Below are 26,676 nucleotides of genomic sequence, written 5' to 3'. Positions count from 1 at the left end.
CTCTCTGATTATCTGTCATAATTTAATGAGCCGTTTTCCTTGACAGCTGTCAGTTGAGCTTTTGGGTAAGCCGATAGATGGCGTGAAAACGCAGTGTACCAACTGTCAAAAATTACATAGAGAGCAAAGAGTACTAAACTCAGAATAAGAACTCACTAGTTGTGATTAAATGTCGGGTGGTAGCGCGAGCCATCCTTCCGAGGCTCAGACTGCATGTGGCTTGGGATAGTGCTAAGTATTCTGTGAATAGGCTAGCTACCACCGGCTTTCCGTCCAGTTAGTTTGGCATTCCGTTTTCGTAACTCTATCTTCAGATTGGCAAGGGACCATGATCCATAGTCCTTAGGCATTATTACAGTATAGCAGTCACTATCACAAGAGTCACTATCTCACAAGAGTCACTATCTCAAAAGAGTCACTATCTCAAGTGCACTAACTCTACAGTATCAAGGGAGGAGGAGCAGATAGCTCAACTACAACTCAATTAATACAGGAGAAACACAAGGAAACTGAGAAAACTTGAAAAGAACGGCTGTACGCACAATCGCACTGAACGCTGAAGCAACAGTGACATCGACATCATAGAGAAAATAATACTACAATTCTACCTACCTACGTCACTTTCACATTTCGTTGCCTCACAGAATAACATATTGTGATCTGAGTGTGTTCTGAGGGTTTGAAAGTTGGTACAACCCCAGACAACGCCATCTATTTCTCCAAAAAGGAACTTTTTTTTTTTTTAACAAACGCCTCATTGGATTGGGGCCAGCGCGCAGGTGACATTTTCTTAAGTAAAATGTTCTGACAGGCGCATCCTACCTTTTGAAATCATTCAATCAAAGGTATAATAAGTAAGTACTTTGATTGTAAATGGTCGGGTCGTAAAAAACGGTTATATGCTAAAAAGGGATTATCAATCGTTATCAACTTTAAGTTAAACTGACAATGCAAAATCGCACTCTTTATTTTCATGACTATAGACTGATAGACTTTATTTTGAATTGTAGAAAAAAAACGTAGCTTTTAACTTACCGTCCGAAAAACTTGAAAAGTGCGGCCAAAGAGTCGCGAGCATAAGTTTCGAACCTCCGTTAACGTTGCGTATCGTCAACTGTCACTGTCAAAATGTAAGGCAAAGTTAGTTCCAAAAGTGACATTTGTTTTTTCCATATGTTAGGTGGAATTTCACTAAACGCTAAACGTATTTAGTAGCCTGTCATACGTATGTCAGTTAGTACAAAATGTATTTAAAATTTTATTAAAATACGTTTAGCGTTTGGTAAAAGTGACCCTTTGTGTAGATTCGAAAATAGTATCGAATCCTATGCTAAAGTCATTAAGTCACTGAGGTCCCTGAGGAGTAGGTTATAGGTAGAAACAGTATCTTCTTGCCTGCCTTCTTTTAGTTATGTTACGGAACAGAAGCAATTTTCAAATCTTATTTTGGTTATTTTGAAAAGTTTTGAGGATTTTTCATTTTATATAGGTAAGTTTTCTGATAGTTCTTTAAAAAAGTTCTAAAATCATCCGATAGATGGCCGCCGGCGGCGGTTCTGTTTCTGCGTGTGTCGGCGCCTTTATCAGTCGCGGCTGACAGCCGCGTCCGTGTGTCGCCATTGAAGCGTGTTTGAGATCTCCACAGAATAGATTTAGAATTTCTGTAAATTTGACAAGTTGTCAACATAACTTCAAAAGAAACGAGAGGTTGGGAAAAGGTTATGTTACTTGATTGATAAACAGAATTTAAGAATTTTGATTATTAAATCCTAGTAATTATGTCTACAGCTACTAATACTGTTATAAAATATGTGGGGAGAACTACAGATTTTAAAGGTAAAACCTTATGGGAGATAGTGGGAAGCCTTAAAAATTTTGGGGTCGGAAGAGTCGTAGTCCGATCCGTATTTAATAGATATCCAGAACCGACATTCATGAAGATTGTGAAAGTGGAAACATGTCCAGATGAGGTAAATATATTCTTATCATTAGTATAACCATACATATTACTCGCACTTACATTACATAATTATATAATTAATCTGGGCTAAACTGTACAGATCGAATACATTAGTGCATTGAATTGTTCTTTCTAACAAACCTACCCAACCCATCCTCTTCCCTTAGCCTTAAAATCTGGATGTTGTAAAACTGTTTAGACTTTATAAACATAATGGTTTGATGTTACTTATTTCCAGGAACGACGAAAAGTACGTGTTTGGGTTGAAAAGACTTTCCGAGGCCGGAAACTGCCAACCCTCACTGAGATACACCGCACCTCCTACAAACCAGATTATCAACTTGTTCCTAAGAATGAAGAAGCCAAATACTTGCAAGTTGACAAAGTGCATGATTACCCAGAGGTAGTGTTGCCCAACAGTATAGAAATGCCCCCTTTGATGAAGAAGTTTATTGAAAAGGACCATGAGAAGAAAGGACTTGAGGTATTTATAAACTACTAGCTGTTCCCGCGAGCTTCGATTCGCCTTAACAAGTTTTCCCGTGGGAATTCTGGGATTAAAAGTAGCCTATGTTCTTTCTCGGGGTCTAGACCATATGTATACCAAATTTCATCCAAATCTGTTGAGTAGTTTTGGCGTGAAAGAGTAACAGACAGACACAGTTACTTTCGCATTTATAATATTAGTTAGGATTATTATGCCATATTTGGTAATCTTGATGTTCTTTTGATGATTTTAAGTACAGTGTGCATATCACTCTTTTGCTGAAGGAATACACAACAAGGACACATTGTAAGGTAACCTGCATATCTAGATTTAGCATGTCTAGCTTGGTTGGAGAAATGGTCCAAACTTAGGAAGGGAATTCAGACCTTGATGATATTCGCAAAGGTTCCTAGGTAAAAATTCCTCTTAGGAAAGCTAGAAGCAAATATTTACACCCACACAGCGAATAGACTATAAGGAACAAAATGTTATTTTATCTCCTAGGGCACAGAGGAGAGGACACATTATAAATATAACACTTCTGTGTATTTCAATTTCAGATAATGACAGACTTCAAGATGCCGCTCAGCTACAGTCACAGCCCCAACCGAGTGAAGAGGGTCGCCAAGGAGGGAGAGAAGCCCACCGTAGAGTTCACCATGGGCCTCGGCAAACCAGTCAGTCCATCCCTGTATGAAGGGGTGCCACTTAACTAAGTGAAAGGTCTTATTTATTAGTTAGATTTAAAAAGTAATTATGTATGTAGTATCGTTGAAATAAAAGCAAAATTAAAAGAAGTGTTTTAAAGTATAACTATATTTAATGAGAGAAAAATCTTAAAATTATTTGAAAGTCATTATTATTTAGTGTGAGTACTAATAACACACAAACAACTCAGACACACAATAGGGACATGCATACTTAGGAAAATAATTTTATCAGCACATAATACTAAAATAAATAAGTACCTACTTACACAAAATAAAAAGAAATGCAAGATTACCTGCTGACTTGCCTCTTACTTTTAAATTGAAATACAAAATAATGGAAGTTTAATTAGACTATTTAAAAACTTTAACACTTTCTCTTTAACAATCATGAATGAAGTAAAAAACATCAATATTTTTACAGAAATAATTGTTCAGTACTAAAGGAACTACTGTTTAGTTGTTTGCTTATTAAATGGCGCCGGTGCGTGCTTGGCCAAGTAACGAGCCAAGAATGGGTTCTCATCAATGCTGGGATGCTCCTTTTCGTACTTCAATTTCTGGAAACGTAATTTTAAATAACTCACATTCCTAAGAACATTGTAAAAAATAATTCACTTATTTTAATGGCTCCCTATTAGTTACTAAGTAATGGTAAGCGAAGAGTTCACTTGAGACCCTGAGCCGATGACATAATTACCTACCTCTGTAAAATTTTACCTATAGGTATAATATCAAGCCCGAAGAGCTAACATGCGACTCTATGGGATGCATTATCATGCTATATTAATTGCGAAATTATGTCATTGTCTCTGTTCCCGATGCACGGGTCCGTTATCGACGCAGACAAACGTCGCTATTTCACGATTTGCGATAAATACGGCGCGTGATTGATGAACAGGGGCATCCGTCAATATGAAGAAAAACAAAGTTTCGGATGGCTGCTGCGCGACCACGACTCTATCTCGTTGTATTAAACGTGCCGATTACAGGACAGCTCTCGTTCGTTCGTTTTTCGTCTGTATAGAGTAACCCTCAAGGACTATTGTTAAATCTAGCATAGACCACGAACCTTCCAGAAGCTCCTCATCTCCTGCACCTCGTCAGTGCGCTGCACGAAGTACTGGCGCACCGTCTTCTGTATGACGGTGGCGGCGTAGTCCTCCGACCAGAGCCAGGACTTGGGGTACAGCGGCCGCGGGCTGGAATGTCATATTTGAAGTGTTATACTAGAGCCATTGCAAATGTGTGGACCATTTATCATAATAATATCGTAGGTTTTCCGTGGTCTAGTTACGAAAGCGTTTTCAGTTTATGCACATAGGTAATATAGGTACTAAATTATCTAAGAGGCATAGTGTAAAATCGAATTTTCATGGAGCTGTGGTGGTTTAGCGCGTTTACCGCTAGGTGGCGGCTTTTCGCGTCATACAAGTTCTAGTTTGCTGTTCACTGCTTGAATGGTGTAAAAATCCTCTTATTAGTAGTTAGTACATAAATACTAACTTTTCTTTTAAATATTCTCGAACCCACGGCATATTGAATATGTGATCGTCGTGAAACTTCCGGCTAGGAAAGCGGGGATTATTTTTCCATAACTCCTGAAATCGATGATATCGTTCCTGAAATCTTAATTTATTGGATAAAAACTACCTTTATAATGGAATGGCAAGCTCTGCTGTGCTCAGTTTAGGTATGATCATAGAGTAAATAAACTAAGGCATGATAAGATGTTCACCGGAAGCCAAAATATTTGTGTCCACGGCTATGATTTGTTCCCATCTCACTATTATGGTTTAATTCATTATTTTATTCTTACCCCCTTATTCATAGAAAAGTTACAATACGTTTTAACTAATAAACTGTTTTGTCCCTCTCTGTCAAGAAACAAATTGTTCTTTGTCGGAGAGGGACAAAACAGTTTATTAGTTAAAACGTATTGTAACTTCTCTATGAATAAGGGGGTTAAAGTATACCTGAGCTATATGATCGATACCATTGTAGAAACATGTTTGTGTCTTCAGTGCATTCCAAACTTCAGCTTTGCATAGTGATTGCTCCAAAGCAGGTAACAAATAAGGAAATACCTCATTTGAAATGAAATCGCATGCTGTATCTAAAATAAAGAAAGCATTTAAATATTGGTAATAATATTGGTTTGGTATATCCTTTTGATTATAATCAAAGCTTATGTGTTTGTGTTACTATATAATTATTTTACGCTAAATCTACTTAACATTAAAATGACAGTAGGTACATAGTATATAATTACTTCAGAATAACTAGACTAACATAGAGGCTTTGCAGACAGAGTAGCCTACTCACCTTTAAAAGGAGCTTTAATAATAGCTGGTTGACTTAATAATTTCGTGTCCTCTATATCTTTCATAAATTTATCCCCTTCGTCTAGTATTTCTTGCCAGTTTGCTTTAAATTTCCTCTGTAATCGAATGGGATAGTTTATTTCGGAGCACGGTAGGCTGGTCGGTAAACTGAACTCTATTGCTTCTTCCTCTTGAGCTTGAGCTAACTTCTTTGGTTTTCTGTCTGAAACTTTACCAGCCATTATGAAATACTAATTGCTCGCATTAATAAGTAAAGAAATATGTTTGGTTGTTAGTTACGTTTTATAATATGTTAAATTGACGCAATATTCTTTTTAATTACATCTAAACTTTTTGCCTCAAACTGTAGATAAAATGTAAAGTGCCTACAAAGGGTGGAAATTTAGAAGTTTTATAAAATAAAAAGTGTATTTTATATTTAATTTAATAATTTTATTAACATTTAAAAATGTATTGTATACAAAAATTGCTACACGCATTTACTTGGCCACTCTGGATATTACCATCCAAAGCATAATAAATTAAAATTAAATAGTCTACTAGAGTCTAAAAAATAAATACTTTCTTGATAGTTTCACTTTCATGATAAGCATTATGAGATGATATGCTGTGAGCTTGCCGCGAAGCTTAGTTGTAGTTGGAGTATTTGCCGGTGACCTGCGCGATCCAGTCGAGGTAGTGCGCCACCTTGACGTACACGCCGGGCACGCCGGGCTGGCCGCAGCCGATGCCCCACGAGACCACGCCCACCAGCTGCCACGTGCCGCCTCGCTCGCACACCAGCGGGCCACCGCCGTCTCCCTTGCACGCGTCCTTGCCCTCCTCCCCGCCGGCGCACAGGAACCCGGGGCTCAGCTCGTAGTTGAAGCCGAGCCGCGTCTGCCGCAGCTGCTGCTGGCACTGGTTGTGGCCGTGGATCGGCACGTCCACCTCCTTCAGGATGTTCTGGTACTTCCCGTAGTCTCCAAACGCGTCCTTGCCCCATCCAGTGGTCCAGCATCTCTGTCCGGCGTAGTCGGTGTATTTGTCGGGCAGACAGGCGGGGCTGATGTGGGGGTACTTCGTCCATTCGACTGGCGACTGCAGTTTCAGGATGGCGAGGTCGTTGTCCAGGGTGCCGGCGTAGTACTGCGGGTGCACGTGCACGGAGAGGACGTCTCGCTCGATGTAGGGGAAGAACTCCACGTCGTGGTTCACGTCCCATTCGCCGAGACGGACTCGCAGGTCAGAAGCGTGATGTCTGAAACAGGAAAATTGCTATTGTAAACGACTTGGAAATTGAGATCTTTTGAATTAAAGAAGCAGAAATCAAAGAATTAGGTACTTTAAAAGAGACATAATGCAGGAGGAAACTTACGATTTAATGCAGTGAGCAGCAGTCATAATGTGTAGTCCATCAATCAGTGTTCCTCCGCAAACGTAGACGGATTCTTTCGGGTCCTTCTTCAGGATGGCGACCTGCCACGGGTACTCTCCGAACTCGCTGTCGCCGTCGACGTATGACGGGGTCTTGATCCTGCCGTTTATTCCCTGAGAGTGGCGGATACCGCACTGGCCTTGGTTGGCGGCTTGTGGGCGCAGAGGCTTACGGCAGCACACTTGGTTAGCTCGGCACTGTTGCTGCGGTAGCTGAGGACGGCCGTATGCTCTCTGGAAAAGAATATAAGTATTATGATAAATAAGTTTGCCCTTTCACAGACAATGTTTTATCATCAGAATTTAACTAAACTCAAGTCATGGGTTATAAAGATTGATGTATAAGCTAAGTTACCTCTTCAATAGTCTCGCTTTTAACAGTTTCTACAGTAGTGTCCCTCTTTCTTCTATTCGATGGGAATTTGACGGTTTGGCCTCCCCGGTTTGCCCCAGGACTAGGCGAGGGAAGGGTCAGGGATCGGGAATACGCATAGCGGTTGGCATAGTTGTTGCCGTTCAAATTACTATTATTAGCTGATCTTTCAAAAGAGGGATTGTAGAATCCGGAGTTGTAATCTAAGGACTGGTCATCGTAACTATTGCCATTATCTTCGTCGTAGTAATCATCATCATGTCCGGTTGGGATATTAGCATTTTGTTTAAAAACTGGACCGTATCCAGTTGGTTCGTAATGATTGTGGTGAGGAGAATAAACTGGAGGTCTGGGGTAGTGAGGGGCAGGGTAGTGCGGCGCGGGGTAGTGCGGGGAGGGGTAATGTGGGGAAGAATAGTGAGGAGGATGCGGGATGTGGTGGTTGTAGTAAGGGCGGACGGGATTGTAGTGGTGGTACGGATCATGATGATGATAGTGCTCGTGTTTGTTCAGCAGATATGTTTTCTGTTCATGAAGCAAGTGGCCAAGTTTATTAACTACATGCTCATTAGGAGTAACGTGGAGGTTGACAAATGGTTTGACTACCTTCTCACCGTAATCGTTTTTGGTAACTTGTACGGCTAACAACGGATTAACAGATACGAGACCCAAATTCAGGCCACCTCCATTGAGTGCTGGACCATAAGGATTTTGGACAGGATTTGCGTTAAAGGGATTTACAGGATAACCACCATGAGAAGTCTGGGGCAACCCAAAAGAGACACCAAACGTGGGCTGCACTTGTTTGTTGCCATTGCCATTGCCGCCGTAGCCGGCCGATCCAAAGAAGCGCTGCGGTAACACGGCATGAGTCAATATTTTCGAAGTACATTATGTATTGAGTGTTAGAATTATGTCAATGCCCGTGTTTAGTGGTTCTTTCGTTAGCCGTTACAAATAGTTAACTTTCGTTTTTAAATCAGTTCTATTTGTATGGTTTGGTGATTCGATGAGTTACACCAGTCTTACTTTTTGGTGATTTCGATTGGTTGATGGTAGGAAAGGTTGAGTTAGTAGGTCATGTTTGGGAATTATTAGAATATTAAAGCATGGTATGAAAATGTTTCGTAGAAGAAATATGGTTAAATATCTTACCGGTTCGACATCTTTGTTGGCTTCGTCAGATTTTTCTTCAGCTTTGACCTCACGCTTGGATACTGTTTTAGCTTCGGATTCTGTGGAGTTAGCAGGTTTGGTTTCGGATGTAGATTCCGATACGGTTACATTATCTAACTGATCTTCAGTCAGAGCTGTGATTTCACTGCCTTTGTTTCTTGGGTCGATTGGCAGGTAAAGGTCATCTCTGCGGCCAATAATTTCTTGACTGGGACATTGATCGTAGTTGACGCAAACGCACTCAAATCCTTGGGCCTTGGGCTCATGGTAGTTGTCTTGGAAGCCGTTGTTCTGGCCAAAAGTAGCAGGGCCCTGGTTGTATAAGCTATTTCCAGAAGATCCCACTTGGAATTCTTTCTTGTAGAAATCAGTGTTGCTGGCGTAGTTTCCTAGGGAATTGCCGTACTTTTGATCGTCGAATGAGTTAGGCGAATAAGGTCCTGGTAGCCCTTGACCGCCAATGTTACCGGATCCTTTGTTGTAGCCTCCCTGGTTGTATTGAGAACCATAGATAGTATCAGTGTTGATTGGTCGGTTCTCCTGGGCGTAGATGCCCGACATCGGCTTGAATCCGCCGCTGCCGCTTCCGAAGCTGTAGTCGCCTCCGGCGGCGGTGATGATGTCGGTTTGCTGCTGGGCGAGGGACTGGGCATTGATGGAGCCGACGGAGCCAACGGGGATGGCCACGGGCTTGATGATGACCTTCGGGTCCTTGTTCGAGTCATCGTGCACGTAGTGGTGGTGCACATGTTGCTGCACGACGGACTCCGGCTTCGAGCCAGAAGACGAGGCGGGGGCTTTGTTGTTGTAGCTGGGCCTGTTGTTTTCGTAAGCGTAAGGGCTTTCACCAGCGTAACTTGGGGGTTTAGTGACGTAGTTCTGTGCATTGAATCCATTGTAGAGACCGTTGCTCTGGGAATATTGGTTGTTGGAGACTTGTCCGTATTTTTCGGAGAATCCTGGTCGCACGTTTTCGCCATAGCCCATCCTCTTCGGTGGTGTTTTAATGGGGCGGGATTGGTATTGCGGCATTGGTTTGGGTGCTCCGTACGCTCGCGGGGGTCCACGGACAGGAATGGAAGCGATCGGCTTTCCTACAGGCGTGATGTCGACAGGTTGAGCGTAGATCAGTTCATCGGGAGAGACGTAGGTTCGTTTTTCTTGGACATCCTCATCGTCGCACTGAAAATAAGGAAAATACATAAGTAAAAATATAGTAGAAGTTACTTTAGATTTAGAGTGTTTAGCAAAATGTACTTAGTTTTAATTTGTTATTTTGTGCAATACTCACTTGCACTAATCCCAGACTGCACAAACGGTCCTTGACCAGCTGTCTGGCCTCAGAGTCGTCTCCAGCTTCCAGAGCGTCTTTGATGGTCGGGTCTGCATACACGTCGTCAAAGCCGCCCAGGCTCCTGCCCTGTTTGCTGCTGATGATTTCTCCAACAATGTCATCTAGAACGGTGCCATTAGACTCCAGGTCCTTATCCTGTGCTGCGCCCAACCGTTCACCTTCTAGTAGTTCAGTGTTATCGCTAGTTTCCTTCGCCGCGGAATCGCCTCCCCACGACCACTCAGCGGCCGCGCTCGCGATGATTATCGGTAGCAGCAAACAGCTTATCGTTAACCACCGCATGATCTGTGAAACAAAAGAAGTTCAAATTGAGTTGTTGCCGTTAATGTAAGATATCCTTCTTCAGCTAAGCGTGTCGTTGTTTCGAAATACGAGTGAACATAGGAGCACTTTTACTTTCGCGGGCGGAATCGGCGTTGTCTTGTTATGTAAGGCTCCATAATGTCAGCGCGGCCGCGGCGGCGGCGGCGTGGGCTAGACTCTCACATTTGCATGTAAGTATAGGTTTACGGATATTTACCACAAATACGGAAGCAAACGGGTAAACAAACGAGATATTGCAAATTTTGTGTTATACAAAAAAAGAATACTGCAATAAAATTCAATCAATGTTTGCAAATAGTTATGAAACGTATTTGTGGCAAACCCGTGTTAAGTGTGTAAGTATGTATGTTTATGCAAATTAATTACATATATCCATTAATTAAGACAGAACAAAAGATAGCTAAACGGTGTCATCCTTTGTTATTGTTGTCTTTAAAAGTGTTATTGGTGTCATTGCCGAGGAAAGTAGCCCAAGAAGCTCATCGGCAATCGGCGCAGGCGCAGGCCGCGCGGTGCGTCACCTCGCAGTATAACGAACCCGTAATGTGGTTATGCAACTGCCCAATCGTGCCGACCGAATCTTGTTTACTTTATGCAACACGTTACAACATCCACCCACAGATCGGTCTCACATGCTTTTCTTCTATTGTTCAAATGAAAATAATACTTTAAGATGCTTTTCTCTGATCAATCGCACAGATAAAGGTTGAATAGAAAAGAGAAATTATGTGAAGCGCTTTCGGTTTTACACGGCTAATGAGTCGAGGTTTGAAAGCCTCGGTGCGTAGGTACAACGAACTTGTGTCGTGGAAAAGCCTAAGTGCTAGAGATATTTAGATAGTCGACAGGACCAAGTGAGTAAGTGTGTAGGTGTGAGTGTGCGGGCTGGCACTGGACGGAAAGTGAAAGTCTAGTGCATCCACCGCGAGGATCACTCTTATTTTCACACGAAACTCCATATTTTAAAAATTTATGTTTTTTCTCTTATTTTTTATAATCGATCATAATTTTATTGTTATCTATCAGTAAGTTGTAGGCGCATTTTTTGTACTTATGGTTTTAATTTAACACTCAGATACGATAGCCGGTTGAGAAGACCGTTTAAGAGTTCCTATACGTATATATTATTTTTAGAACCACTTTTGTCACTAAATAATCACACTTCACAACAATACACCAAACACTTACTTTTGTATTTTGTTTCTTTTTATATTTAGACAGATATTGTTATTTTTTGTTGTTCTGCTAAATATAGAACTGTACTTTCTACCACTTCACTGGTGCACTGTTAGCGTCTGAATGCCTTGCTCGCTCTACCACCTCCAAGCTTTATACTTCGACCGGCACAAAGATGCTTGCAGAGCGATTTGGTAAGACGCGTCGGGCCTGCCTCTACCACGAGACTCTATCACACCACCAAGTACAGTCGTCAAGCCTAGATCTTTCACAGTTTAGCGATGAACGACGCTATCGTAAGGTAACGTGGTAGAGGTTTGACGTCATCGTCATTGATCAACCCTTTGCCCAATGGCTGAATGAGTCGGTTCCGAGTATTTATTAGGTAATAGGGAGATATGGAGGTCGGAGTGGCGGATCTTGTGTTTTTTCTAGGCTGAAATGTATCAGTACTCGGATGCAAAATAAATTTTAATGAAAGTAAAAAACCTTTTAATTTAAATGTACTACTGAAAATGTAATATTTGTGTAAAATAATATCATATTTTGGTTAGTAAGTGCTAATTATTATACAACAACTAAAATCAATAATAATTATGGTGGGTATCTTGAGACGGGAAGAAGTTAAAGGTATTGGTGTTGTTATTTTTAATGAACATGTCTCTTTGTAAATATTTTATCAGTTATATATTTTTTGAATGAATGAATTTTATAGTTACTTAAATGATTTTACTAGGTACCTTAGGTATACCTACATACCATGACGTAAAAAAATAAAGATATGCTTATGTCCTTATAAAATCAATTTATATGAATGGAACGGGTTACCCTCATCTCGCCTAATCTTTATTACCCTAAACTCGTTTCGCATAACTCGTAAGGTCTAAACTTTTTTGGTAGAATCATCATTTCGCCAAGACTTATGTGGCATAAGACTCGTTTCGTCTAAAACTCTTTTGGCATAAACTTGAAACAGCTACCTAAGTCTCGTTTGCTCAAATTGTTCGTATTGGTATAATCTTGTTTCTCCTAATATTATCTTCATAAATACTATATTAAGTATGTTTTAAATGTACAAATTGTGGTATTTTTCTCCTACATCCCGAAAATCACGATATTGAATGATCAAAATATTGAAAGTGAATAACCATTATAATGATTACAAACGCCATTAAACCCCATGGGATCGAAACCTTAAGATAGGTGCGACGACGAGAAAAGCGAGGAGGAGCGTGTTAGGTGCACATGTTCGTCGAAAGCAAAGCGGAGCGCAGCCAAGCGGAGCGGAGCGTTTCCCACATAGCGGAAAATTTAATAATGCAATGCAAGGCACCTGTTTGCGCTATGTAGGGAGACGTTTCGTCAAAGTTAAAGCCAAATGAGCCTAATATAGTAGTTTGTATAAGCTATGCCATAGTATTGTTAGGCTAATTGAGATTTGGCCATACCATTATTAGGCTAAACAAGATTATGCGAAATAACTTTTTACTAAACGAGATTTATGCCATACGATTTTCGGCGAAACGAGACTTTGACCAAACGTTACTATGCAATACGAGATTAGGCAAATAAATCTTAGGCCAAAAAAGGTAGAACCGAATGGAACAACTGTGTTTGGGGGTCGGTGGATTTGTTACCCTTAAATTGAGTTTCAACTGAGTTATATCATATAGGTTTTGAAAGTAAACAACGAATTTATATGTAATAGAATATAATAGAATAGAATAGAATACTCTTATTTTGCACCATTAAAGAAAACATCACAATATCACAACTTATATATAACATAGTACAAAAAAGGCGGTCTTATTGCTTAAAGCAATCTCTACCAGACAACCTTTGGATGGAAGATACAATTTTAACATAATTAATGGGTGTAATACATAGAGTATAATAAGCCAACGCTAATAAATGGTTATAATCAGATTCAGCTGGATAGATTACTATTCTGAGGTGCAGCGAGGCTTAGTTCAAATGCATTCAACAGTTCTGCATTGTTCTTGTTCCAAGTTACAACACACAATGACATAATCGCATAACACACGATTACAAACAGAGTGGTAAACATCTCTTTAATAGGAGATAATCAGCTTTCACTCATCGTTAGGAATCGAATAAGGATATCATGACCTACTAACTTCCAAATAATTGGTATCGATTACTAAATTAAATTAGTTCGATTCTGCGATTGGCCTAGAAAGCTAGTAAGTATGTAGATTGTGAGATGTAGGAGTTTTAAAAAGTTCTGTATAAATAAGTATATTAAACATAACAAGCTATTCTCATTCTGTAGATAAATGAAGTACGTATTCAGAGAACTGAGATCCTTATTATTATTTTTTCCATCAAACATAAATATCCTTTAATAAAACCCTGAGTAAATGATTATTTACCGAGAGAAAAATATTGATCAAAAATACTATTAAAACTCTTAAATAAACGTTTTATGTAAATCTAGAGACACGCAAATAACAAAACTGTAAATAGTCCAAAATAAAAATTTCGTAGCATGCCCGCTACGCAGCGGCTACGAGTTTTCCAATGTACTATACAAAAGAGTTCAACGAACTGTGTAAGTTCTGTTGTAAAACTAATAGTCCACACTTCCTTTCTAGCGGTTGGTATTACACACTGGTGCCAAAAGGTAGTTTAGTTACATGGTAGATACTTAAATGGATGAACGCCAGTATTGGTAAGCGTTATTGGTAAATTTTGAGTATCGTTAATCGCAACACACCGTGTGATTTTGGTTACGATACAAATCTAGGTTTATTGGTTTCGAACCTTTCTGGGATTCTTACTGAACAAGAACATAATAAAAAATATAAATAAAGAACATGTTAGGCGTGTATCTTAGTTGATTTTAATCAGACAAAACCTATCAGGCTGAAAGTCAGTGCATTGAAACTGATGAACATCATGCATGCACTTAAAATCCAATTACTTAAACTAGCATTACACTGTATTCAGCACCCGCAAATTATTGGAACGGCAACAGAAATACCCAACAACATTAAAGAGCAATTAATTCCAATATGCCCCAGTTAGATTCAAGGATCTTGCGATTGGGCGGCTTGCATGCTGCAGTTGCACAAGAGGGGTTCCCCGCAGCCGGACCTGCGCTGCCGCTGGTGCATGACGCATGACGTCGCCGCAGCATGGCGCAATGGTTCGCTGAACCATTTCTACCGTAAACTTAATTGGACGGTTTCTCTGTTTGTTAGGAGTCGAAGAAAACGTATTGTTTGTGTTCATTGTTTTGTTACTGTGCTTCAAATTAACTTTGACCTTTAGTTGGGTTATGTTTTTGTGTGACATAACCATATTTAATAAGATACATAAAAATAAACATCTAAGTACTTATGCCATACTATGATAAAATTATTGCAAGTTGGAATATTTCTCTGTAATCGCAAATTTATGAAACAATGAATGATGGTTATATTTATATCTACTCAGATAGATACGAGTACAATCTTATAATAAAAAAGATGCGATCGCGTATAGTTCAACAAACTTTTTAGAGTACAAATTCCTTCCTATGCCAACGTGTGCATCGTAGAGTGATGTAACATTGCAATTACTCTCGACCACATCATGTTTTGTCTCTTTCTATCTTAAGCAATGAATAGCGCTATAAAAATAGATAGAGTGAATGCTATTTAAGACGGTAATGATTATGGATCGGGGTCGGCCATGCCTGAAGATGATGTTTACATTTTTTGCCGCCGCTAGTCCGGTTCGTCTTACTGACTGACTATGATGTAATTGTGGAGGAAGATACCTGAATGTGCAACGCATTGCTTTAGAATAATTAATATAGGTAAGTACAAGATATAGTTCTACAGGTAATCTTGGTATTTTAAAACAGTTTGAGTTTGAGATGTAAGCAATGCTTGGAGCTTTCTAAGCATCTCTAAAACAGATGTCACATGGATGAATCATATTTTCCGTAATAGGTCAAGGTTCTGCATGCATTTTAACAACACATGCGAATTCAGTTGTAACAATAAGGATCTGCACAGAAAACTAAATAAAATATGCGTCATGCATACGCGTATTTTCGGCTTGCAAAACGTTGTGAAGGTTATTCTCTTCGTGCATGTTACTTGTGGTTATGTTTTGGTCAAATACTGAGAAGATGGTGTTGCAATGACGATGGCTTGGCGTGGTGGCGGCGGGTTTCCCGCGCTGCATGGAGCGAGGGTCACACTTGCCGAATTAGGCGAAGCAAAAATATATGGAGTAGACAACTAGTGATGGATTTTTTAAATGAATGTTTGTTACTGTTTCGCGTAAAAAATACTGAACGGATTTCAATGGCATTAGCCAATCGGGATTCCTATGAAAAATATGAAGGCATAAACAAACGGCAACAGTTAGTTATATTAATAAAATATATTTTAGTTCCAAGATTGGGTTATGTCAAATATGTTTTGTAGCTGGTTATATACCTAACATGCAATCATAATTATTTAATTATTATTTGTATCTTTTAGTGGTTCGTATTTACAGACACATAACCGCAAGAATTACAAGTTTTTTTAAAAATCTTTTGTTTTTATAGATAGCTTGGTACACTTGATGTGACTACTGACCATGTCGCCCTCGTAGGGGCAAAACAAATCAAGCTTATCATCTATTCTTAAGTGCTACCTTAACTAATTTATAAAGAGATCGAGCCTCATCAGACCAAGGGATAGCTAACGCCAGATTACATCCCCCTACCTCCCGAAATATGTGATTATCATACAGTGATGCCCTGACGGCCTCGTTCCGGACACAGTCCCGCAGCACGTGCTGGTCCTTCTCCACGCCGCACTCGCTGCACAACGAATACTTCTTACGTAGATTTTATGCACATACGTATCTTGTAACACAAGTTTCTAACCTAACATCAAAGTTGAAACATAAAAGTGCTTCATAAAATCAACCATTACTAGTGTAAAATACTCGTAATATTTTCTCCCATGGCGCAAAATAAAGAGTATTCTATTCTACTATAGCGACTCTACAGATATCTCTGTCCCAATAAACTCGATGGCCTACTTATGTTCGATTGTTGTGGCAACACTGAACACTGGGCTTCCCGCGTCTCCAAGGATACTCGCAGGAAACTCTGGACGCCAGGTTTTTACGCACCTTTCGATCTATTCTATCTCACAGCCATTATTGAATGCAGTGAAGGTTTATGAAGTAATAGAGGTAACCTTAGCGGTAATTGGATGTTTAGATTGCGGGTATTTCCACGTTGTGTTTATGTTTGGATTGTTGCGGAATGGTGGTTATTAATAGAAGGTAGAGAGATGTGTAAGGGATGTTTATACAGAGGTTTGCTGTGCAAAAACAGGAATAAGTACTTTATCCTTTTTGCAGCGTCATGTTTATGGTAGGTATATAATAACATCATATAAAATAACTTTAGGTACTGTAATCTTATAGGATATTATAAGGCTCTGGAATAAAAACTCTTTACAATGCACTTTCTTCATATTTACAGTGATCTGATTTGCGGTGAATGTAGAATTGGTGATTGTGGGAGGCGGACCGCGTCGTGACGTCACATCCGCGAAACCGCGAAAGCGATCTGGATAACATCTTATGGAACTTAAACTTATTTACATCTGTTTTATTTTGGTCATTGTTATATGCACAGAACTTATGTTCTTTTTATAAAACAAGCAACACTATCGCACTTTTTGCTGAAATCAACTTACTATGGCAAGCATTCCAATCGGTTATAATTTTTTATAAATTTGTAGCTCTTTAAATAGAAATAATGATTTGCTGCATTTCATAAATGTTTAGCATTATATTATAGAAAATACATATTATTAGTAGTAAATAAAGTAATAATAATAATCCCGGTAGTATCCTAGGGTTCCGAGGTAAATTTTTTTACAATACGGTATGTTATTTGGCAGCGCCATCTAGGAGTTATAGTGAGAACTTAACAGCAAAGTTGTTGGCAGGCTCTCGATGTTTTTTCTCGGATTTCTCCTTCGGTACCTAGCTACCGCAATACTTGATTCGCTCTACTACGGCTCTCTACTCGTTTTAAATCTCAATTCGAAGCCTCAAAGTCGTTCAATAGTGAATGGATAGATGGCGGCTTTGGTTTAAACTTCTTATATACTTAGGTATAATACATACCCAGTCAGTGCCCTGAGTGCGAGTTTTTTAACCTATCGAGAAGTGAAATCGAAACGCAAATTTGTATGGCGTTTTAGACACGCCACCTAGCGGTAAGTAGCTGTACTAGCTCCGCGCCATACAAAATCTGCGTTTCGATTTCACTTCTCGAAAGGTTAAAAAAACTCGCACTCAGGGCACTGTACCCGTAATACCATACGATTTTTATGGCATAGATAACCTTAACTAAAACTAACTGGCGGCGCGCTTACGAGTCATCTGTAACTGCCCTTTTGGCTATAACAATTCTGTGAACCTGTGATGTAGGTATGTAGGTAAAGAAAAAATACGACTGTAACTTTTTCGGTGACCTATACTATGTCCATTATAATATTGGTTTTTTGACATTCGAAATTCCATACATATTTGATGACTGCAAAGGAAAACCAACTCTACTTACCAGACATAAGGAAACGTCAAAAATACAATATCATAGTGGAAGCTCTATAATGATTAATCTCGTTAAACAGTTTTACCTGGTGGGTATAAGTATTATGATAAACTAGCTGTTCCCGCGCGCTTCACATCGCCTTAAACAGTTTTCCCGTAGGAATTCCGGGATAAAAAGTAGCCTATGTTCTTTCCCAGGGTCTAGACCATATGTATACCAAATTTCATTCAAATCCGTACAGTAGTTTTGGCTTGAAAGAGTAACAGACAGACAGACAGACATAGTTACTTTCGCATTTATAATATTAGTTAGGATTAGAATTAGGATTTATGTACTTAACAATAAGTTATCTAAGTACTTTACTAAATTAAACTTACATAATCATTATGAATGTACATAATACTACCTATTGTACTTAAACGCAACTAGGAAGCTATGTTAACTTGTACTTGATATGCGTAGGTATAATACAAATATTGTAGTAACACAATACAACTATTGCATGTACAAAACCTTCTCAACATTATATTTGAAAGGTGGGTCATATTTTAACGTCCTGCAATGCATAGAGTGTTAATGGCATGCCTTTATTTGGTTCATGGTACAAAATCATAACTTGTGCTGTTACCACGTCAGCCACAATATACAACCCTGTATAAAATGGATGCGATTAGATTCAGGTATGCAGATGGCAGGCGATATCTTGTAGCTTTTTGAGATTAAATAATGTATTTGATACCAAGTCTTTGACAAAAGTTTGTCCATTTTGCGAGTCATCGTTTATGTCGAATAGGTATAATTATTACTACCTGCTAATATTCTTTCGATTTGTCTATTAGCTCTAAGTTGAATTCCTTCACATATTTTGGATTTTCTGTTATTTGCAAGGAATTTAATTTAAATTAGTATTAAATCTTAGTTAAAACGTAGTATTATACTTATTTAATGAGATTCGATTAAATTTGCGCAGTTATACTTTTCGCAATTAGCAAGACTATTAACGCCGGTCAATTTTGTTCCTTCCTGTTTTTCGGGTGATAAATCGGCGGCGGTACCTACTTTGATTTATTACACGCCTAAGTAACGGCAGTTTCATCGTCAACACTAGTACTCGTAACTTGAATCTGGTTATGTAAAATAGGCAATATTGGTTAGTACTTACACGCCAAAACAAATTACCGATTAATTAAACGTTTGACTAACCGAGTGAGCCCACTTGGTGACCATTGCGGATGTTTTGCGGACATACTAGCACCATTGGTACACACCTGCCCTTGTAAATAGTTTTAGTGACGTAAACAATGTAGATTAGCGACAAGCTTTTTTGCGTGTAGGCTTCACGGCAGTCGTCAAATGTCAACTATCTCCTTGCTACAACGAATAGAAGGCGTAACTCGAGCAGCGCGGCCTTTGAGGATCTGATTTCGGCAAGGACGGTCAGTTCCGTCCTCTCCGCCCTCAGCTTGACAGATTATGATCATCAGTATAAATAGCGGGACGAACGTTAGACAGGCATCAGTCGACCGACATTCGGTAAGAAGTGATCTGTTCCGGATTCCAACACAGACCTCTGAAGATGAATTCGTTGGTGGTGTTGTTTGCTGTGGTCGCGGCGGCGGTGGCTGCTCCTCTTGAGAAGAGGTCTATTGGGCATGCAGTGGCTTATGCCTTGCCGTCGGCGGTGTCCCACCAAAGCCGCGTGGACGTGCACTCCTCGCCGGCGGTGGTGGCGGTGGCTGAGGCGCCGGTCTACGAGCTAGTGGAGCCCGTGGTGGAGGCCCGCGCGGTGTACGCTGCGCCTGCGCACACCGTGTACTCTGGAGGCTCGGCCGTGTCCCACCAGTCCCGCGTGGATGTAAGGACCTCTCCAGCGGTGGTCGAGCACGCTGTGGCCCCGCCCGCCCTGCTGCAGTACGTGGCCGCCCCAGCCCTGGGCGCGCGCTCCGTCTGGGCGCCCTCGCTCTACGCCTCCGCCTGGTAAACCAAAACGACCGCAGCGATGAAGATCCGGCTATGAATATTTGTAGTTTTTGATATTTGTATTTATTTTATGAATTATTTATAAAGTGATATTTGAGAGCTTATGGAATACAAATTCAAATAGACAAATAAATATAATGTTACGACCCTTACAAAACATACGTTATAATTTATCGCCATTATCACATCGTTATATTATTTACCTCTAGCATAAATGTAACAACAATTTTTCATGTTAGTGTATGTACCGGTTTAATATAATTACAGGATGGTTGAAAATTGTAATTACTAGGAATAATCTTCATCTTATGAACTTGGGTGCTTTAGAAATAAAGTAAATAATATAGTCTCCCCTTAATACTTAGTGCCACCTCAGAACTAGCAACACACTAGCACGAGTAGCACGAGTGAAAATTGTAAGCTTTATAAGCGGCTAGTAACACACAGTAAACATGAAATATTTAATTAGACAAAAGAACAAATATCTTCGCAGGCGGCATCCGATTCTGGGACATTTAACATGAGGTGTTGCTATGTGATAGAAGCCTCCCTTTGTACGGTACTGTAGGAGGTCACTCTAGTTTACGGAAAACTAAGTTTCAGAGCGCTACTGCACTCACGACTCCTAATATAAACAAAACAAAACAGACGGTAAATATGCCAATTGTATGATGCAGATATCGTTCGTTTGTTTTTTGTCATGATAGAGTGACCTCCCTGATTGTACTACCCGGATGTTGAAAGAGAGCGTTTCGTATGAACACCGATGAAACAAGCAAAAGCGAACCTTATTTAAATAATGGAAAAGTAAGTAAGGCCCTGGAGGGAATGCTGGCTCATTAAACGAAAATAACTCACCATTTTTAAAGAAACAACTTAGCATTATAAGATAAATAAAAATATATGTTTCAAAAACTAGTAAATTTTCATAAAACAGAAATTTTATTGTGTAGACGAAGAAAGGTATGTTTCCGCCAGAGTACGAGCTATTTTCCAACCCCGTATATGAAATAAGTTATAAGATTTAACGGGGAAATTCTCACTTGAAGCATACTTAACCGCCTGAAGGTATTTCAGAACTTATTGTGTGAGTGTATTGAAAGAGCTATTATTTCCACGAAATTTAAAACTGAACCTGGTAATTTAATTTTGAAATAGGGGACTTCAATTGATAAACTCTATCGCTTTGTATTATGTCGCATGAAGTGCGTACGATCCTTGGCTTCTAGACGTACCTACTTTTAGAATTATATCAGCAGGGTATAGGGTATTTTGGGATAATTAATTTAATCTTGACTAGATTTCGGAATACCAATTTTATAAATTATGTTGCTTGATTAGCACGAAAAAACTTTAATAAATTCGAGCTACAAATGCTCACCAAGTACTTGATAAAAAGTAAGTACTTAGTGTTTGTAACCAAGATTAAGAACAAAATGTTATTTCCATGTCCATCATAGGTTCTATTAAGTAGAATAATTTATCATGGAAACATCACACACACAAGTTGTACACAAGTACCTATCTATTGAATAATTTCCAACTTGGTCTAGGTTACCTACGTGTCAAAATGAGAGTGCTCAGTGCGTACTTCCGGCTTGGTCGTCGGCCGGCGGCGGGAGCTCGCTTCCAACTTGTATTTGCGTACGTTGGGCGCGAGGTCAGATTACTTTCGTGTTACTTTGACATTGTAGTTCACTAATAGTCATTAAAATAATAAGGCGGCAATGTTAATTGTACAACTATAAAAAGCATACCATTCGAACTGAAGGTATCAGTCGTCCGTGTGCGGTCGAAGTGATCTACATAGTTTGTCCGAACACAGACCACAGAATGAGATCGCTGGTGGTGTTCCTGGCTGTGTGCGCAGCGGCGAGCGCGTCACACGTGCTGCTGGACCCGCACGGGCGGCCGCTGGAGCCGGCGGCCGTGCTGGCGGCGCGCGCGCTGCACCTGCAGGCCAAGGCGCTGGAGCACGCGCCCGTCGCCTACGCCGCGCCCGTGCACTACGCCGCGCCCGCCGCCGTCTCCCACCAGAGCCGCGTGGACGTGCACTCCAGCCCCGCGCTGCTCGCCTACTCCGCGCCCGCCTACCACCACGCGCTCGCCGCGCCCGCGCACTACCTCAAGAAGCGCTCGCTGGCTGTCGGCCACTACGCCTACGCCGCGCCCGCCGCCGTGTCCCACCAGTCGCGAGTGGACGTGGTGTCCAGCCCCGCCGTGGCCCACGTGGCGTACTCCGCGCCCCACTTGGCGTACGCCGCGCCCGTGCACTACGCCGCGCCCTCCGCCGTGTCGCACCAGTCCCGCGTGGACGTGCACTCCAGCCCCGCCGTGGTCGAGTACGCCGCCGCTCCGCTGCACAACGCCTACTCCCACGGCTACTACGGCCACTACCTGAAGAAGCGCTCGCTGGCCCTCGCCCACGTGGCGTACGCCGCGCCCTCGGCCGTGTCGCACCAGAGCCGCGTGGACGTGGTGTCCAGCCCCGCCGTGGTGGCGCACGCCGTGGCCCCCGTGTACCACGCCGCGGCGCCCGTGTACCACGTGGCCCCCGCCGCCGTGTCCCACCAGTCCCGCGTGGACGTGCGCTCCTCGCCCGTGCACCACGGCTACGCTCCTCTCGCTCACTCCTACGCGCTGCACTCCGCCCCTCTCGCCTACTCCAGCCCGCTAGTTCACGCCTGGTGACGCAAGCAGCCAACGACCAAACAAACCAATGTAAATAAATAAAAAATAAATTAATATAATTTACTCCTGATTTTGATTACAAAAATATTATCATCTTCATCATCATCATCACAATCCATCAAGTACCCACTGCTGGGGAACAGGTCTCATTCCAATAAATTAAGGGTTTTAGGGCTAATCCACCACGCTGGCCTAGTGCAGGATGGTGGACTCCAGAACAAGTAAGCTTGTGCTGAGCGTAGACTTAGTACATACTAGTATTTACTAAGTCTATGGTGCTGAGAGAGTTGTCGGGTAAGTGGGCAACCCGACTGTCAGATGTTTTCAAGCTGCCCGAGTGCAGTTCTGACTAGGCTTTACGTCTGCTCCCGAAATAGCAACGGGACCCGCGGCTTAACGTGCCGTCAGAAGGACATCAACTACTTGAAATCGGTCGCTCACTGGATGGGTGACTGTGCCATGTGTCGCTTAATTTCAATGATCATGTTACGATCACTGAAGCTAGCAATGTAATCTGATGTGCAGATAAACTTTTACTAGGTTTAAGTCACATTATTTAGGAAAACAATAATGTAAAAAAATCATAAATAAAATAGCTCAACTACCGACGCTTCATATAAGTGAATTCTATACAATGTATATCCGAATTTTGACCATCTACAAAACAGTTGGTCCTGCGTAACTGCGTACTGCATCTGAACTCTCTACATTTGTGTCGATCATCCGAGGAAAATAATAAAAGCCGACCGCCTTGGAATATCAGTGGGAAAAACTTATTTTTTTAGATAATTATGCAGTTACTATTGTGTATCTCTTCACCATTTATAATAGCTATGGTATTACGTATAAGGGTTTATGAAATTTTACATGAATTCCAAAAAAAACAATAAGGTATAGCACGGGATTCCAAACTGCGGCTCCTTTTTGTAAAGCTGTAGGAACTAAAGTGACCTATACCTAAGTGTATGTTTTATTCTGAATGTCTTTTCGAAATTAGCTACTACCTCAGTCTCCATCTTTCAGCTCACAAGTTCCGATACCTTTTTTTACCATCCGTACATAACGTAACGTATATAGTCTAGTGAAGAAGTGAACCAACGGAAAGCTGAAAATACAGAAGGTGAGGATGTAGCTTCCTTTATTTATTTTGGTTTTAAAAAAAGGTTATATGCTGTTCTGTTCTATTTTCTGTGGTTGTGTTAGAACCTGGGGGTCTATCGCGAAGTCAAAACGAAGTAACATTTCGCTCTTTTTCAGGGTTTAAGACATGGATGACACTTTAAAAATTTCCGTTTTACGCATGAATAATATTGTTAAATCTGTAATTTTATTGTCAACGACCACAGATAATATATATTTCTTGAGTACACACTTTGGTAAAATGGAACGTACTAGAGATGGGACACATCAAAGTCGACGTTCTGAAATCGATAAAATATAAGCTTTTTTTACATTGTATTATAGTAAGTAGGTATATAGTATTTCTTCTACTTACTTTCTCATCAACAGCTTTAAAACAAACTATATGATTATGATGTTTTTAATCAGAGTACATATGTCTCTTATGCTGCCTCTCAGAATAATAACAATTTTAATATATTTTATTAATATCTACCTTCATCTAGTTCATCGATATCCTTCGTAAAGTTTAATTTATTTAAGGTTTTATTATCTTATTGTTGTTGGAAAATTTCGGTCTGTTTTTTTCTTGTCATTTTGTTTGTTATTTTTGACAAAATGCCGAGAAAGGCTGTTTTAAACTCGAAATGTCATGAGTTTGTAATTCATTTGAGTTTGGTTGATAAAACAAAAATAATTATATTACAGGACTGTAACTATTTGGCTCGGATACATTGTTTGCAAGATGAACTGATCATCAATGTCGGTGTTGAATCTGACACATACAAATTGACCCATACAAATATCGATAGGTACAAGTCGATAGGATTTTACTCTCGGACATCTCTAAAGCTGCCAAACTCAAAACGTCATGAAAACGTCCCCCATATCATTGGTTCTGAAAAATGGTGTAGGCAGTATTATTAATAGCTATTCCAGTTCGGGTTGGTATGATCACACATGGTACTTACATGTCAGAGTCGGACATTGAGTAACACCTGAGTCCGCTTTGTTCTATAGAGTCGGAAATAAGAATCCTCATCTCCTACTAATAACTATTAGTAAAGTGTTCTGAAAATATGATACATAATTTCTAAAGTTAATAAATTTAATAAGTATGTTAGTGTCATCTTATCATAACAATTCTACACTAGTACAAATGTTAGTAATTACTAAAATGATTACTTACTTTAATTTTATAAGTATGGTCATGGTCATGGTCAATCTGTGGAGGCGAATAATGTCTGTAGCCCTACAGGTAAGCTCGACAGGGGAGTAACAGGACTATAAGAAAGAAGATGGTCACCCTACAATAGTATGCTATGTATAATGAAATGTCCACCAGGCTAAACGTTGATCCGTCGCATAACATGCGGCCTTGTCCAATGTGACGGCACTGTAGCTAAGGCGGTAGTGAAGCTGCTTCCTAAGCTTGGGGCCGAATCCTGCCCAGGGCAAACATAATGTGTGATGAGCATTTGTGTTTGCCTTGTGTCTGGTTGTCGTTTATATATTTAATATGTATTCGTGTCGATATATCAGCTGTCCGACACACATATCACTGGTTCTGCCTAGTTTGGAGTCGGATGGCCGTGTGTAAGATGTCCTCACATATTTACTGTAATGTAGACCTGAACCTCCTCAACACAAGACTAACATCAGCAATTCAGCTTCGTGCACGAGATTCGGGGCTGGCACCTTGTAATGCGGCTAGCCTTAATGTAATACTACTTTGAATATTAGGTAGTACAAACTAGGTTAAATGTAATAAAAATCAGGAGTAAATTATATTAATTGTATTTTTATTTATTTACATTGGTTTGTTTGGTCGTTGGCTGCTTGCATCACCAGGCGTGGACTAGCGGGCTGGAGTAGGCGAGAGGGGCGGAGTGCAGCGCGTAGGAGTGAGCGAGAGGAGCGTAGCCGTGGTGCACGGGCGAGGAGCGCACGTCCACGCGGGACTGGTGGGACACGGCGGCGGGGGCCACGTGGTACACGGGCGCCGCGGCGTGGTACACGGGGGCCACGGCGTGCGCCACCACGGCGGGGCTGGACACCACGTCCACGCGGCTCTGGTGCGACACGGCCGAGGGCGCGGCGTACGCCACGTGGGCGAGGGCCAGCGAGCGCTTCTTCAGGTAGTGGCCGTAGTAGCCGTGGGAGTAGGCGTTGTGCAGCGGAGCGGCGGCGTACTCGACCACGGCGGGGCTGGAGTGCACGTCCACGCGGGACTGGTGCGACACGGCGGCGGGCGCGGCGTAGTGCACGGGCGCGGCGTACGCCAAGTGGGGCGCGGAGTACGCCACGTGGGCCACGGCGGGGCTGGACACCACGTCCACTCGCGACTGGTGGGACACGGCGGCGGGCGCGGCGTAGGCGTAGTGGCCGACAGCCAGCGAGCGCTTCTTGAGGTAGTGCGCGGGCGCGGCGAGCGCGTGGTGGTAGGCGGGCGCGGAGTAGGCGAGCAGCGCGGGGCTGGAGTGCACGTCCACGCGGCTCTGGTGGGAGACGGCGGCGGGCGCGGCGTAGTGCACGGGCGCGGCGTAGGCGACGGGCGCGTGCTCCAGCGCCTTGGCCTGCAGGTGCAGCGCGCGCGCCGCCAGCACGGCCGCCGGCTCCAGCGGCCGCCCGTGCGGGTCCAGCAGCACGTGTGACGCGCTCGCCGCTGCGCACACAGCCAGGAACACCACCAGCGATCTCATTCTCTGGTCTGTGTTCGGACAAACTATGTAGATCACTTCGACCGCACACGGACGACTGATACCTTTTTCGAGCACCCTCTCGTATTTATACTGACCGGATATGTTTTGGAGGCGTAGTTTCGGGTGGTTATATTTAATTGTAACAAAGTCAGTTGTCAATTTAAAAGCGTGTGACCTCGGCGTGCGTGTGTGGCGGTCAAAGTTTCGTGGTCACACCACGGTTTGTAGAGCGAGACGCGGACGCAAGCGCCCCGGGCTTCGTACAAAATTTTGCAAGGAATGC

At 41.6% G+C, this 26,676-nt stretch overlaps 5 protein-coding genes across 6 annotated transcripts; 2 read left to right on the top strand and 3 right to left on the bottom strand.

The window, feature by feature from the left end:
- The first annotated feature begins 1,682 nt into the window (after nt 1-1,682).
- Nucleotides 1,683-3,241, top strand: LOC105381680. Its single transcript, XM_011551464.3, has 3 exons — nt 1,683-1,970; nt 2,199-2,444; nt 3,008-3,241. Exons 1-3 carry the CDS (start codon nt 1,779-1,781, stop codon nt 3,161-3,163), a joined length of 594 nt encoding a protein of 197 aa, XP_011549766.3. The 5' UTR covers nt 1,683-1,778; the 3' UTR covers nt 3,164-3,241.
- Nucleotides 3,242-3,247: 6 nt separating this feature from the next.
- LOC105381679 (IQ domain-containing protein K) lies at nt 3,248-5,781 on the bottom strand. Its single transcript, XM_011551463.3, has 5 exons — nt 5,480-5,781; nt 5,131-5,270; nt 4,661-4,755; nt 4,227-4,356; nt 3,248-3,714 (listed from the first exon to the last, which is right to left on the bottom strand). Exons 1-5 carry the CDS (start codon nt 5,718-5,720, stop codon nt 3,604-3,606), a joined length of 717 nt encoding a protein of 238 aa, XP_011549765.3. The 5' UTR covers nt 5,721-5,781; the 3' UTR covers nt 3,248-3,603.
- A 124-nt stretch (nt 5,782-5,905) lies between these two features.
- Nucleotides 5,906-11,488, bottom strand: LOC105381678. Of its 2 annotated transcripts, XM_048631684.1 has the most exons (6): nt 11,331-11,488; nt 9,756-10,103; nt 8,444-9,646; nt 7,271-8,140; nt 6,857-7,149; nt 5,906-6,739 (listed from the first exon to the last, which is right to left on the bottom strand). In XM_048631684.1, exons 2-6 carry the CDS (start codon nt 10,098-10,100, stop codon nt 6,127-6,129), a joined length of 3,324 nt encoding a protein of 1,107 aa, XP_048487641.1. In that variant the 5' UTR covers nt 10,101-10,103; nt 11,331-11,488; the 3' UTR covers nt 5,906-6,126. The 2 variants fall into 2 exon arrangements, with proteins under 2 accessions (XP_048487641.1, XP_011549764.3); XM_011551462.3 differs by lacking the exon at nt 7,271-8,140 and having other exon boundaries at nt 11,331-11,487.
- Nucleotides 11,489-19,397: 7,909 nt separating this feature from the next.
- On the top strand, nt 19,398-22,587 carry LOC119694307. Its single transcript, XM_038120366.2, has 3 exons — nt 19,398-19,878; nt 20,149-20,152; nt 21,634-22,587. Exons 1-3 carry the CDS (start codon nt 19,478-19,480, stop codon nt 22,570-22,572), a joined length of 1,344 nt encoding a protein of 447 aa, XP_037976294.2. The 5' UTR covers nt 19,398-19,477; the 3' UTR covers nt 22,573-22,587.
- A 2,885-nt stretch (nt 22,588-25,472) lies between these two features.
- On the bottom strand, nt 25,473-26,411 carry LOC119693654 (cuticle protein 38). Its single transcript, XM_038120358.2, has one exon. The coding sequence runs from the start codon at nt 26,391-26,393 to the stop codon at nt 25,536-25,538; it is 858 nt and encodes a 285-aa protein (XP_037976286.2). The 5' UTR covers nt 26,394-26,411; the 3' UTR covers nt 25,473-25,535.
- Nucleotides 26,412-26,676: the final 265 nt, after the last annotated feature.

This window comes from Plutella xylostella, chromosome 29, assembly GCF_932276165.1.
Source record: "Plutella xylostella chromosome 29, ilPluXylo3.1, whole genome shotgun sequence".
Classification (NCBI taxonomy): Eukaryota; Metazoa; Arthropoda; class Insecta; order Lepidoptera; family Plutellidae; genus Plutella; species Plutella xylostella.
Note: the sequence above shows the minus strand (reverse complement) of the source record. Positions and strands in the feature narration are given on the sequence as shown.

What these genes read in the sequence shown, in the direction of transcription:
- LOC105381680 (XM_011551464.3), top strand. Translation starts at nt 1,779, where the DNA reads ATGTCTACAGCTACTAATACTGTTATAAAATATGTGGGGAGAACTACA. An exon ending in TGGAAACATGTCCAGATGAG is followed by an intron (nt 1,971 to 2,198) that starts GTAAATATATTC and finishes ACTTATTTCCAG; the next exon opens with GAACGACGAAAAGTACGTGT. An exon ending in ATGAGAAGAAAGGACTTGAG is followed by an intron (nt 2,445 to 3,007) that starts GTATTTATAAAC and finishes TTTCAATTTCAG; the next exon opens with ATAATGACAGACTTCAAGAT.
- LOC105381679 (XM_011551463.3), bottom strand. Translation starts at nt 5,720, where the DNA reads ATGGCTGGTAAAGTTTCAGACAGAAAACCAAAGAAGTTAGCTCAAGCT. An exon ending in TATTAAAGCTCCTTTTAAAG is followed by an intron (nt 5,271 to 5,479) that starts GTGAGTAGGCTA and finishes TCTTTATTTTAG; the next exon opens with ATACAGCATGCGATTTCATT. An exon ending in GTATCGATCATATAGCTCAG is followed by an intron (nt 4,756 to 5,130) that starts GTATACTTTAAC and finishes CATCGATTTCAG; the next exon opens with GAGTTATGGAAAAATAATCC.
- LOC105381678 (XM_048631684.1), bottom strand. Translation starts at nt 10,100, where the DNA reads ATGCGGTGGTTAACGATAAGCTGTTTGCTGCTACCGATAATCATCGCG. An exon ending in CCAACAAAGATGTCGAACCG is followed by an intron (nt 8,141 to 8,443) that starts GTAAGATATTTA and finishes GTGTTACCGCAG; the next exon opens with CGCTTCTTTGGATCGGCCGG. An exon ending in GCTGCTCACTGCATTAAATC is followed by an intron (nt 6,740 to 6,856) that starts GTAAGTTTCCTC and finishes TTCCTGTTTCAG; the next exon opens with ACATCACGCTTCTGACCTGC.
- LOC119694307 (XM_038120366.2), top strand. Translation starts at nt 19,478, where the DNA reads ATGAATTCGTTGGTGGTGTTGTTTGCTGTGGTCGCGGCGGCGGTGGCT.
- LOC119693654 (XM_038120358.2), bottom strand. Translation starts at nt 26,393, where the DNA reads ATGAGATCGCTGGTGGTGTTCCTGGCTGTGTGCGCAGCGGCGAGCGCG.